This window comes from Rosa chinensis, chromosome 1 (genome assembly GCF_002994745.2).
Source record: "Rosa chinensis cultivar Old Blush chromosome 1, RchiOBHm-V2, whole genome shotgun sequence".
Taxonomy (NCBI): domain Eukaryota; kingdom Viridiplantae; phylum Streptophyta; class Magnoliopsida; order Rosales; family Rosaceae; genus Rosa; species Rosa chinensis.
This window is the reverse complement of record NC_037088.1, coordinates 57662183-57674922: the sequence shown is the minus strand read 5'-3', so window position 1 is coordinate 57674922 and position 12740 is coordinate 57662183. Positions and strand designations below refer to the sequence as shown.

General features: G+C 40.4%; 2 protein-coding genes and 2 pseudogenes across 6 annotated transcripts; all 4 read right to left on the bottom strand.

Moving 5' to 3' along the window:
• LOC112182727 overlaps positions 1 to 6848 on the bottom strand; it is a 37760-nt pseudogene extending 30912 nt beyond the window's left edge.
• Positions 3899 to 5407, bottom strand: LOC112170599. Its single transcript, XM_040509200.1, has 2 exons — positions 5353 to 5407; positions 3899 to 5109 (listed from the first exon to the last, which is right to left on the bottom strand). The coding sequence occupies exon 2, from the start codon at positions 5106 to 5108 to the stop codon at positions 3951 to 3953; it is 1158 nt and encodes a 385-aa protein (XP_040365134.1). The 5' UTR covers position 5109; positions 5353 to 5407; the 3' UTR covers positions 3899 to 3950.
• A 485-nt stretch (positions 6849 to 7333) lies between the features above and the next one.
• Positions 7334 to 8446, bottom strand: LOC121050130 (annotated as a pseudogene).
• Positions 8447 to 8927: 481 nt separating this feature from the next.
• On the bottom strand, positions 8928 to 12384 carry LOC112170589 (receptor-like cytoplasmic kinase 176). 5 transcript variants are annotated; one of them, XM_040509186.1, is made up of 9 exons: positions 12226 to 12384; positions 11993 to 12086; positions 11716 to 11768; positions 11290 to 11508; positions 10774 to 11012; positions 10323 to 10458; positions 10029 to 10171; positions 9813 to 9936; positions 8928 to 9519 (listed from the first exon to the last, which is right to left on the bottom strand). In XM_040509186.1, the coding sequence occupies exons 4-9, from the start codon at positions 11495 to 11497 to the stop codon at positions 9080 to 9082; spliced, it is 1290 nt and encodes a 429-aa protein (XP_040365120.1). In that variant the 5' UTR covers positions 11498 to 11508; positions 11716 to 11768; positions 11993 to 12086; positions 12226 to 12384; the 3' UTR covers positions 8928 to 9079. The 5 variants fall into 5 exon arrangements, with proteins under 5 accessions (XP_040365120.1, XP_040365130.1, XP_040365128.1 ...); XM_040509196.1 differs by lacking the exon at positions 11993 to 12086 and having other exon boundaries at positions 12226 to 12377; XM_040509194.1 differs by lacking the exons at positions 11993 to 12086; positions 12226 to 12384 and adding an exon at positions 11952 to 11962.
• Between the last annotated feature and the right edge of the window lie 356 nt (positions 12385 to 12740).

Genomic DNA, 12740 nt, shown 5'->3' with positions numbered 1-12740 from the left:
GATTTACTTCAATTTTCAGAAGTGTTTGTTGTTGCTGATTGTAGAAGAATTTTGGCGATATATGCTTGGTATTGTCCCCCTTGATGAAACCTAATTTCATTTGCTCAATACAAGCTGCATTATCTTCGTAAATGCATGTAGGTTCTTCTGTGGTGGACTTCAAACCACAGGTTCCTCGAATGTGTCTATTTACAGACCTTAGCCATATGCATTCACGCACAGCTTCATGTAGAGCAATTATCTCTGCATGATTTGAGGAAGTAGCAACAAGGGTCTGTTTCGTGGATCTCCAAGATATCGCGGTGCTTCCCATGGTAAAGACATAACCTGTTTGGGAGCGACCTTTGTGAGGGTCAGAGAGATACCCTGCATCAGCAAAGCCCATCAAAACATCATTATCATTTTGATGGAGGGGAGGAGGAGAACGTCGGCCACCATGGAAAGTGTCGCCGGCGTTCATATTGCGGAAGGTGGCTTTTTGCCATGTGGGATCTAATCCCATACTTCCGTCCTTTCTTTTCTCCCTGTAGGGATAAAACAAGCCCATATCAATCGTACCTTTTAAGTATCGAAAGATTGTCTTTATACCAATCCAATGGCGGCGTGTTGGCGAGGAACTATGTCGAGCCAACAAGTTCACTGCGAATGAGATATCCGGTCTTGTGCATTGAGCTAAGTACAATAATGCACCTATTGCACTTAGATATGGCACTTCAGCCTCTAATAAGCCTTCGTCCTCATCCTTTGGACGAAATGGATCTTTTCTGGGCTCAAGGCTACGGCTGATCATGGGAGTACTCACAGGCTTTGCTTTATCTTCATTAAAGCGCCTTAGTAATTTTTGAGTATATGCTGACTGATGGATCATAATCCCATCACTACGGTGCTCGAGTTCTATTCCGAGACAAAACCGTGTTTTCCCAAGATCTTTCATCTCAAACTCGGATTTCAAATATTTAGCAGTTTCTTTTAACTCATTTAGAGTTCCAATTAGATTCATGTCATCGACATATACTGCTATAATTGCAAATCCGGAACTTGTTCTTTTAATGAACACGCATGGGCATATTTCATTGTTAATATATCCCTTCCTAATCAAGTAGTCACTTAGACGGTTATACCACATCCGTCCGGATTGTTTCAATCCATATAGTGAGCGTCTCAATCTTATTGAAAACGCGCTCCGTGGTTTAGAGCCATTTGATTTGGGTAATTGAAGTCCATCTGGAACCTTCATATATATCTCTGAATCTAGATCCCCATAGAGATATGCTGTAACCACATCCATAAGCTGCATGTCAAGTTTTTCGGAAACTACCAAACTGACAAGGTAGCGGAACGTTATAACGTCCATTACGGGAGAATATGTCTCCTCGTAGTCGATTCCAGGGCGTTGTGAGAAACCTTGTGCCACAAGGCGGGCTTTGTATCTAACAACCTCATTTTTCTCATTACGCTTTCTAACAAAGACCCATTTATGGCCAACAGGTTTTATATTTGGTGGTGTCAGCATTATAGACCCAAATACCTGTCTCTTTGTTAGTGAATCCAATTCAGTCTGGATCGCATCTTTCCATTTAGACCAATCTGCTCTTCGTTGACATTCTTCAACGGAGCGAGGTTCGATATCATCGTATTCTATAATTCCTTTTGCAATATGATATGCAAAAGCATCATTAATAGTCATAGAATTTCTATCCATCACCCCATGTATACTAGTGTAATTCATGGAGATCTCTCTATTCTCTGGAATTGGTTCTTTTATTGGAGCGTCCTCCAATGATGTCTCTTTGACATAACCATAATCCGGAATATTTTCATGAGAGGGATTAATTGTATCGATGATTAATGGATTATTTTGTGCCAAACTCGCTTTCTTTCTTGGGCGAGAATCCATCGAACCAATGGGCCTCCCGCGCTTCCTGGCGGGAGCCATGGGTCTAGCCACTACATCACCCATATAGGGGACGTTGGCGCCATTCTCATGTATTCTTGAGATGGCATCATGTCCTCTAGTGTTAGGGACATCAATCCTTGCAGGCACATTTGCAGCAGGTATATGTGATCTTGTCACTTTAGCGATATCAGAAAACGCATCAGGCATTGATTCTGCTACGTTCTGAAGATCGAGAATCCTCCGCACTTCTATTTCAGATTGTGCTGTTCGGGGATCAAGATGAGACAGAGTGGGGACAAACCACGACAATTCCTGTCTTTTCTGTTGAACATTACTGTTCATGTCTCCCCCTAATGATGGGAAGACTGTCTCATCAAAGTGACAATCCGCAAATCTAGCGGTAAATAGATCGCCTGTCAAGGGTTCTATATAGCGGATAATGGTGGGAGAGTCATATCCAGTATAAAGACCTAATCGTCTTTGAGGACCCATTTTGGTGCGCTGTGGCGGCGCAATTGGCACATAGACTGCACACCCGAATATTCGTAAGTGTGAGACATCGGGCTCATACCCAGTGACCATCTGGGAAGCAGAAAATGGTTGGGTGGCAGTGGGCCTCAGACGAATAAGCACAGCTGCGTGCAATATTGCATAGCCCCAAGCAGAAATAGGGAGATTGGTGCGCATAACCAATGCTCGAGCAACCATTTGAAGTCTTTTAATGGCAGCTTCTGCGAGACCATTTTGGGTGTGTACATGAGGTACAGGGTGTTCAACCTCGATCCCAATGGACATGCAATAATCATCAAAAGTTTTTGATGTAAACTCTCCAGCATTGTCAAGACGAATTGACTTAATAGGATGATCAGGGTGGTGAGCCCTTAATTTAATGATCTGTGCTAGGAGTTTAGCAAATGCAGCATTTCTCGTGGATAATAGCATGACATGTGACCAGCGTGTCGATGCATCAACCAACACCATAAAATATCTAAATGGTCCGCAAGTTGGTTGAATAGGTCCACAAATATCACCTTGTATTCTTTGCAAGAATGGTATATTTTCTTTAGAGTCCTTTGCATAGGATGGTCTTGATCCTACCTTTGCTAAAGAGCAAGCCTTACAAAACGAATGATATGAAGTAGTTCTTTCGACCAATCTTTGGTTCGTACTTCTTTTCGTTTTGAAGAATGGATGTCCGTGTGAAGTTTTTAATATACGGAGCATCATATCACGACCTGGGTGACCCAAGCGGTCGTGCCAAAGTCTATATGTGTCAGAATCCCATAAATTTTCATTCATGACATGGTTGGATTCAATTACTCTGATAGTGGTTGCATATAATCCACTAGAGCGACACATAAGTTTCTCTAATACTCGTGTATTTCCGTAGTTATTAGAGGTAATGCAAAGGAACTCTTGTCCATTCTCACAATGTGTTTCCACATGAAGATCATTGGCTCTTATATCTTTAAAACTCAATAGGGTTCTTCCAGCCCTAGGAGCATATAGAGCTTCGATGATATTAATATTCGTGCCATTTGGCAACAAAAATTGAGCTGGTCCTCGACCATGAATCAATTGTGATGATCCTGCCATCGTAGTTATTGAAGATCGACTAGGCTTCATCCATAAAAATAATTGCCTGTGTCGTAATATAGTATGTGTGGTGCCACTATCAAGAAGGCATTCCATTTCTCCGGAAAACATACTGAAAAAGGAGTAAAGTTCGGAATATTAACACATGTCCATGACATTGAATGCGATACTTTATTAATAAGGAAAATAACCAATGATTACATCAAGGTTTCCAAAGTCTATTCCAAAGTACAATCAAACTTTATACAAATTGTAATTGCTCATTCCGTTTGGTAATTCCAATGAAATATGACCAGGGAAGTAGAGAGATGTTGGTGGAGCGAGGCTCGCTTAAATACCATGGTCTCAATTACTTTCCTAGACATCATATTTCATTGGGTACACCACATAAGAAAAAGTCAATACAATTGTTATTGATTAAGGCACATTTGCCCTTGGAAAATAGAAAAGGACTATTCTAATCAAAGTCTGCTGCATCCTCGTGCATTTGTTCAGCTTTGAAGTCCTCTATTGTGAGATTGACATCTTCACTATCTTCATTTTCGGCAAGGTTGGATTCTTGCTCCCTGTTTTGCCTATACTCTTTGTAGCTTGCAGCTAGTTTAGTACTTGCATGGCATTGTTTGAACCAATGCTCGATTGATCCGCATCTATGACACACGTCATTATGGTTGCCTCCTTTCATTGGAGGTGCAGTTTGTCCATGTTGTGGATATTCCCTAGGAGGGTTACTGCTACTACCACGCCTTATGATGCGACCTCCACGGCCCATATTGTTATTATATTCACCTCTCCCACGTGTGGAGTTGCCACCACGTGTGAAGTTGCCACGTGTGGAGTTACCACCACGTGTGAAGTTGCCACCACGAGTGTCCGCTTTAAAGTTGCGGTTTCTCTCTTTATTGGGGTGGTTATATGGGCCCGTACGCCTTTCTTGTCCCTTATTATTAGGGTATTGCTGCTTGCGCCCCTTTTTGGGTGCATTATAATTTGCCTCACGGACGCTCTTGGTTCCTATGGGCCTAGAATTATAATTCTTTACAAGGATGTTGTCGTACTTTTCAGATACCGACAAAATATTAATAAGCTCATTAAACCTTGTAATTCGTCCAGCATTGACTTCTGTGCGAAATTGCTTTGATATCACAATTGCTGAGACGGGAATGGTGGAGAGAGTCTTCTCAAGTAGCTCATCTTCTGTGAGAGGCTTTCCACAGAACTTCAACATAGCTTTGAGTCGAAGAGCTTCCGAATTATATTCTGCAACAGACTTAAAGTCGGAGAAGCGTATATTATTCCACTGAACCTTCAAGTCAGGGAGGAGGGTATCTTGGATATTACCAAAACGCTCTTCTAGCGCTACCCATAAGTCTCGAGCATCTCTCATTGACATATACTCTAGTCTGAGAGCTTTATCCATATGGCGCCGCATCAAGATAATAGCTTGTGCATGCTTTGTAGGTGTTCTTTGGAACACAAGGCCTGGATTAGGAGCTTGAATTATGGGCAATATCCCTCTTGAAGTGAGGTGGTTCTCAATGTCGGTTACCCAACTATAGTATTCCGAACCCGTTGAGTCAAGCATTTGAAAGTCGAGTCTAGGTGCATTCGACATCCTGAAGATAAGAGAAGATATATTAGTTTCGGAGTTCAAAACTTCCACGAAATCTAAAATCAATAATCTTTAGACCAAAACAATGATGTTTTGCGGACACTCTTAGTCCGAATATTATGAACACTCTTAGTTCGTTTAGCGTGAATTTCTTGGAATTCCGCTTTTGATTGTAAGTTCCCGAGAAAAATAAAGAGAAGAAGAATAGAGTAAAAACTCAAAAACGGAAACTTTTAGTAAATATTACCTTGGAATAATATTGCCGGAAAAAGTTGTCCAAAAATTGCCGGAAAAGTCGCCGGAAAAGTCGTCGGAAAGTTGCCGGAAAAGTCGCCGGAAAGTTGTCCGAAAGTCGCCGGAAAAGTTGTCGGAAAGTTGCCGGAAAGTTGCCGAAAAGTTGCCGGAAAAGTTGTCGGAAAGTTGCCGGAAAAGTCGCCGGAAAGTTGTCCGAAAGTCGCCGGAAAAGTTGTCGACAGATGTGTCGACAGCTGCTCGGCAGGAGCTCGGCAGCTGCTGCGCAGCTGCTCGGCAGATGGCCTGCAGGTGGCTCGGCAGCTGCTGCGCAGGGCTTCGGCAGGTGCTCGGCAGCTGCTGCGCAGGGCTTCGGCAGGTGCTCGGCAGGTGCTCGGCAGCTGCTGCGCAGGGCTTCGGCAGGTGCTCGGCAGCTGCTGCGCAGGACTCGGCAGGGGCTTTCGGCAGGTATCGGCAGGGGCTTTCGGCAGCACTCGGCAGGAGCTTTCGGCAGGTCTCGGCAGCACTTCGACAGCGGTTCAGCAGCGGTTCGATTTTTCCGGTGGCCGGTTCAGGCTGTTTCCGGCCGGTTCTGGGCGTTCTGAAACCGGTTCTGAGCTTCTTGAATCAAGGGCTTTGATATGAGCTAGGGTTTGGAGGTTTTTTGCAAGTTTGAAAAAATGACTTCGATCGGATTATGAACTACCTCTCCTCTTTTCAATTTCGATTCTAATTCTAGAGCAATTTCGTGCTGATAACGTGTTTGAGGACAAGTATGAAATGATAAACAGAGAGAGAGAGTAATGTTTCTGTGAGAATAGAGATTCAAGTGTGTTTATTCATCTCACACAAAGAGGTATTTATAGGAAAATATTACAAGTGTGAAAGCTCAAAGAGTAACTCAATTTGATAACCTCTACATTCACAGCTGCAGCCTTCTATGGTGGCTGTGATGATGATAAAATGCCATGCTTGTTGCCCTTTGGCATAAAGCTTGTCACACAAGTCACAATACCTACATTATACACTCAAGTACCTATTTGTATACATGATATAGACATTTATACTATGACTCATGTTTTGTACATGTGAATCATATATACTACAACATCCATCAGAAAATTGAAGTAATAACAGTACCCAGTAGGAAATAAACAGTATTAGAAGCTTGTAATAAAGGCTGCATAGACCTGTTAACCAAATAAACTTAAAAGGCTATAAATCTCAAGACTCATCTACTTCAAAAACTATGCACTGAATTCAATCATAACCCCTTCAACCCATTAAATTTGACCCAGTGTTAACATCTAAATACTGGGGCATATGTACCACGAGAAGAGAATTTACCAAGTTACTACTTCTGATCTGAGTAAACAACTGAATACTGAAGCTCCAATTATTCAAGTAACCTGGAAATGAAGACAACAAAGAACTCTGCAGTTAGCGAAATTAAATCAAGGATGAGATGATATAATAAAACGTAAAGGGAGTAAAAGGCTGATGAATGGAAAGAAGTCTCACAAGGGATGATTAGGAATGTAGCTAGGACATTCACAGGTACACTATAGAGCCAGAAAAAGAGAGAGCTCTTGGTTAGCGAAGGGCAAAGAGGTCAAGACGTTGACCAAAGAACTGTTATAAAGTATTTCTACTAATTATTAAAGGCTAACAGCTGGGAGCCTGGGATAGCTCATAGCTGTACAAGCACGATCAAGTCTTCAATATGTGACATCTGATGATTAATTTGTCACAATTCTTCTGATTAATTTTAATTAGAATCGTCTGAAACTCCATATTTTTTGTTCTTCAGGCTCAAGTATACGCTTCAGACTCAAGTAACACAACATCTCTATAGTAATCAACTGTTGCAGTAAATATTACAACATACAGTTTTGAAGAATGATATATCTCCCTTGCTTCCAGTTATTGTTTTTATTTTTTTCCACCTCCTGAATCCCACTTTCCTTTAAATCAATGAAATTAATGATAAAGCATGCATGAACATCCTATATTCTTATGTATAGCTGCAGGAAGCACAGGCTTGAAGCTGATTCAACTTGTACTTCTCCTGCGATTGCTTGAATTAGCACAAGGATTTTGGCGAGGCTCATTTTGGGAGATTCCAGAATCCTCCATGTCACCGGATTCCTGAAGCAGCTCTAATGCTGTGACCACCTCATTCATGTTTGGCCTAAACTCGGGTTCTGCTGATATGCATCGATTTGCAAGGGTAGCTGCTTTGAGAGCTCCTGCCACAGAGTACTGGCCTTCAATACGAGCACCAAAAATTTTGAGTGGTAAAGTAAGGTTTGGCCCATTCGACTAAATTGTGTTCCCTGGGTGGTCTGCTATTATCCAGAACTCATCTTCCAGACAACATTTCAAGCATAACAACTCCAAAACCATATACATCACTCTTGCAGGATAAATGACCTTCAACATAAACAAAAAAATGAAAATGAAACAATAATCGGAAGGAAGCAGGCATAATAATTTGTTTCTAATTTCTGGTAAACAAAGTCAGTAGCAGTTTGCATGTCGTAGGAATTATTATATAATGTCTTGAAAAGAAAAATGGAACAGAAAAAGGACTAGGAAATATATGAATTTTTTGTTCCAGGACATATTTTATCACCTAGATATTGGAAGTGAAGTTAGAAATCTAATTTCAGTGATACAAACTATAGCATAAAAATTCACATGATGTAAGGAACATGAATATGGTAAACAGCCAGGACTTGGATAAAAGCAAAGGATTCAACTAAAAAAAAAAACTGTAGAAATATACTCAGGAGCTCCATACCCATGTGTCCCCAGCACCCTTGTTAAGACATGGCTTTTATCACCAAACCAAAATCAGAGAGTTTGGCATTGTAGGTCTGGTTATTTTGAATGAAAAGAGAATGAAGCCTCAGTAAGTGTACCAGAAATCTTCTAAAAGCAATAAGATTCAATAGCTAAATGTTTCACTTACTGAATCAAGCAAGATATTAGAGCTTTTGACGTCCTGATGGATCACTTTTCCCTCACTATTATGAATAAATGCTAGATATTTGGCAGCACCAAGGGCAATCTTCATGCGCAGGATCCACGAAAGTTGGGTGAACTGAAAAACTGGGTTTTCGAATTGATTGGGTCATTTGGGTGTGATAAAACTGTGATCACATTTGATTGGGGGCACACGTACATATTTCAAATTTGAGCAAACAAAAGCAGAGCAACTATAGTCGGCAGCGAACTGCTGCAAGTTCGGTTTGTACGACGGGAGTGGTGGAAAGGTTCATGCTTGGACTGATAATGGTGTTGGCTGCCACGCGCGGGGGAGCACACGCGCCGAATAAGCGTCGTTATTTTGGCTGTCATCATCGTCATGATGATTGGTTTTGGCTCCTCTTCAAATGAAGAATTGAAGAAGATGACGAAGCAGAAGAAGAGCAGCGAGGGAATAGCTGAAACGTCGACGTGTGGATTTGTAATGTTGGACTTTTATGGTCCCAGGCCCCAAGTCTCTCAAGGCCATAACAGATTGTGAGATATGCGGTTAGGATCTTGATTAAATTGTGGCAGAAAAGAAAGAAGAAAAAAGAAAAAAACTGCAGCACTATATCAAGCCGAATACAATAAGTTTTGTTTTGAATAATGTAATCTCCTCAAATTGGCTGGAACTCTATAAGTACAGCATGATCGAAACCTAAGAATAATTCCTGAGAACTAAACTAAAACTCATATATTTGCATGCATGACTATCTTATGTAGCTGCGAGAAGCAGATGACCTGAAGCTGATCCAACTTCTCCAGCTTGATTTGACACTGCTTGAATTGGAATAAGGAGATTGGCAAGGCTCGCTATGAGAGATTCCTGCGCCCTCAATGTCACCTGATTCCTGAAGCTGCTCTAATTCTTTTACCACCTCATTCATGTTTGGCCTCAACTCGGGTTCTGCTGATAAGCATTGATTTGGAAGGTTAGCCGCTTTACGAGCTGCAGCCACAGAATACTGGCCTTTAATACGAGCATCCAAAATTTTAAGAACTCTGCGTTTGCTGTCAAGGTATGGTTTGGCCCATTCAACTAGATCCTGTTCCCTGGTTGGCCGGCTGGTGTCAAGAACTGGTTTTCCTGTCAGCAATTCTAGCATAACAACTCCATAGCCATACACATCATTTTTGCTGGTTAAATGACCTTCATCACACAGAAAAAATGAAAATGAAAGAATTATCAAAAGGGAGCATAATGATTTGTAACTTTCTGGTAAAGAAAGCAAATAGCACTTTACATGGTTAATCATATAATTAGAAAGTTGTTATGCTAGAAAGATAAAATTGGACTAAACTGAAGAATGATAGATGAACTAATTCTTCTGCTAGAAATAGATAAAAAGTGGTATTCAAAAAACACATATTCTTCCTTTGCCAGGATCTCTCGCTTCTTTATGAGGAGAAGTAAAGAAAAAAAATCCTGTAAAATTAATTCACCTGTAGCAACATACTCTGGAGCTGCATACCCATATGTCCCCATCACCCTTGTCGAGACATGGCTACTATCACCTGCTGGTCCATCCTTAGCAAAACCAAAATCAGCGAGTTTGGCATTGTAGTTCTGTCATTTTGAATGAAAAATATCGAGTGTGAGCAAGTTTACCAGCATTCTTCTAGAAGCCATAAGATTCGCTAATGAAATGTTTCACTTACTGAATCCAGTAGGATATTTGAACTTTTGAAGTCCCGATGGATCACTTTTCCCTCACTATTATGAATAAATGCTAGAGCCTTGGCAGCACCGAGGGCAATCTTCATACGCAGGATCCACGAAAGTGGTTGAAGGTAAGAAACCCCTATTCCAACAACATTCAAGTACCAAAATTATGTTAAAATTACGCCATATTCAGATGAATATAGCCTCTGTTCAAATCACCTGTTCAAAAGGTGATCAACAGGGTATTGTAATTTAAACGGTCAAATGGCTAAATATAGTTCATAACTCACATCCAACTAGACGAAACTCCAAGTTTCCTTTAGCCATAAATTCATAAACCAGAAGCCGGTGGTCATCATCGAAGCAATAACCCAACAATTTCACAACATTTGGATGACGCAGCCTTCCTAGGTAGTAAATCTCTGTCTATAGTTCAAGGGGCACTAATAAGTTTCTGTGAAAACATTACATATGTAATTGCTTATCTATAACAACTATTAGGGACCAAGATCCATTAATGTTGTTTCACGAAACCAAACAATGTCGTCTTGGACAACTGGTAATTAACCCTTATAACCTTCTCTTTCAGAAATTAAACATCAATGTCTATTAGATTCTCAAATGTGAGCCATACCCAACTGATTTGAAAGGAGGCTAGGTTCACGATACAAAAATAAATCAGCAAGACAGATCAAAACTTTGAAAGTGTATGTAAGCAGACAAAGTCCGAGTTACACTCACCAACCATTCCTTTTGACCCCGTAAACCTTCTCCTTTAATTGTCTTCACAGCAATTAACATGCCACTACCGGGTTTGGCAGATGTTGATGTATTATCATCAATCCACCCCTTAAAAACACGACCATAACAACCTTCACCCACCATATTAACAGGATGAAAGTTCCAGGTTGCTGTTTTCAGCTCATTATAGAAGAATCTTCTTGGCAAGATCTCATTCTGTGTCCGAGGAGATGAAGGCACTGTAATAGATGACAATTTTTCTATTAGCATTCAATCCTAGACATAACACGAAAATCTGTAAGAGCAAAAGTAGTTCAAAAGATTTATAAGAAAAAGAGGAGTTGAAGGCACTAAGACAGATTGCAACTTTACACATTGAACCTTCAATTGCACAACAAAAGGAGTTTAAATAAGCAAATTGTAACATGTTAGTGCATGAAACTATGTTTAAGTTGGTTATACATATTAAAAAAAGAAAAAAAAGCTTTGGAGCAGAGTTGAACATTGGAAAGCTACCGTCATAGATACTGAGCCCATATGAAGTTGAAGCAATGCTCTTCTCTTGTGCTTTCTTCTTATCCACAGAATCAGCAGCAGCTTGGAGTGCACTGAAATTGAGAGTGATGGTCTCATTCGTCTCATGCACTGTATCTATTTCCGCAGACAAAGCCAGACGTTTTGCATTAAGGAACCCCTTCACGCTTGTACGAATCCCACCGCTCATAGTAGCTCTCCCTGAGAAATTATAGGGTGAACAATTTGAACTCATAAGGTTGTCATAAATGATATAAAAACTGTTAACCAAGAAACAAAAAAGGTTACAAGTATGAAGCTCAAGACTCATCTACTTGAAAGCCATGGACACAATTGAATCACACAACACCTGACCTATCTTTCCATCTAACCAACCAGTTAAATTATCCAAAACAGCAAGAAAATTACCAAGGTGACCGCTTTTGATCAATAGAGCTGATTCAGTTCTTCAAGTAATTAAGCTGGAAATGAAGAAAACAGAAAATTCATCAATCATGGAACTTTTCATCCAACATGAGATGATATAACAAATAAAAATAATCTTGAATGAATTTACCAAATCCCAGTTCTCCTAAAAAAAAAAAAAAAAAAGGCTGATTATAACTAAATAATATATGAACAAAAGCACTGATTATGAAGTCTACCAACAATTTAGAGAGAGAGAGAGAGCGATAGAGACTATTACCAAATTAGCACGCTTTGTACATTATAACTAAATAGTCAAAGCTCTGTTCACTCAGTTACTCAGTTCGTTGAAAATTCTCCAGAATATGTGACGTCTGATAACAAAAATTCTGTAGTAAAAAACTGAGAGAGTAGAAGATGAAGAGACACGAGTCCCCCCAATAGACAGCAATTGATAGCTACACATATACTTTTCAACCACAAAAGCAGAGCAACTAAAGATAATCACTTTACCTGACTAAAGTCGGCGGCCAACTGCCGGAGTTATGGTTCGGACGGCGGTAGAAGCCGGTGGTTGGAGTCGTAACGGTGTTGACTGCCATGAATAAGCGTCGTTAATTTGGCTTTTCTCCAAATGAAGAACGAAGAAGAGGCGGAAGACGAATGTTCGACTGTTATGGGATTTGTAATGGTATGGGCTTTTCTCCAGCTTGTGGATTTGTAATGTTAGACTGTGATGGGCCTAGGCCCAAGATCGCTCAAGCACGTTGTTGTGAGTCAAGTCCAAATCACTCTCAAAACTATTACAAACTCTACTACTCTGAATTGTGTCAAATAGGAAAGAAAGAATGCAGCATTATATCTAGATTATAGCCAAATACAATAGGTTTTGTTGGGATAATGTATTCGAATCTCTTCGTATTGGCTGGAACTCCATATCTTGCTTGTTCTAAAACAAAAATCAGATGTGCATAAAGTATTGACATGAACTCTTTAAGTAGCAAACACTGCTAAATAAAGCAAGTAAG

Excerpts from the sequence above, each read along its gene's own strand:
- LOC112170599 (XM_040509200.1), bottom strand. The coding sequence starts at position 5,108 with ATGTCGAATGCACCTAGACTCGACTTTCAAATGCTTGACTCAACGGGT.
- LOC112170589 (XM_040509186.1), bottom strand. The coding sequence starts at position 11,497 with ATGAGCGGTGGGATTCGTACAAGCGTGAAGGGGTTCCTTAATGCAAAA. Across the intron at positions 10,172-10,322 it reads GGAGTTTCGTCTAGTTGGAT|GGGTTTCTTACCTTCAACCA; the intron begins GTGAGTTATGAA and ends TTGTTGGAATAG. Across the intron at positions 9,520-9,812 it reads TCCAGAGTATGTTGCTACAG|GTCATTTAACCAGCAAAAAT; the intron begins GTGAATTAATTT and ends TGTGTGATGAAG.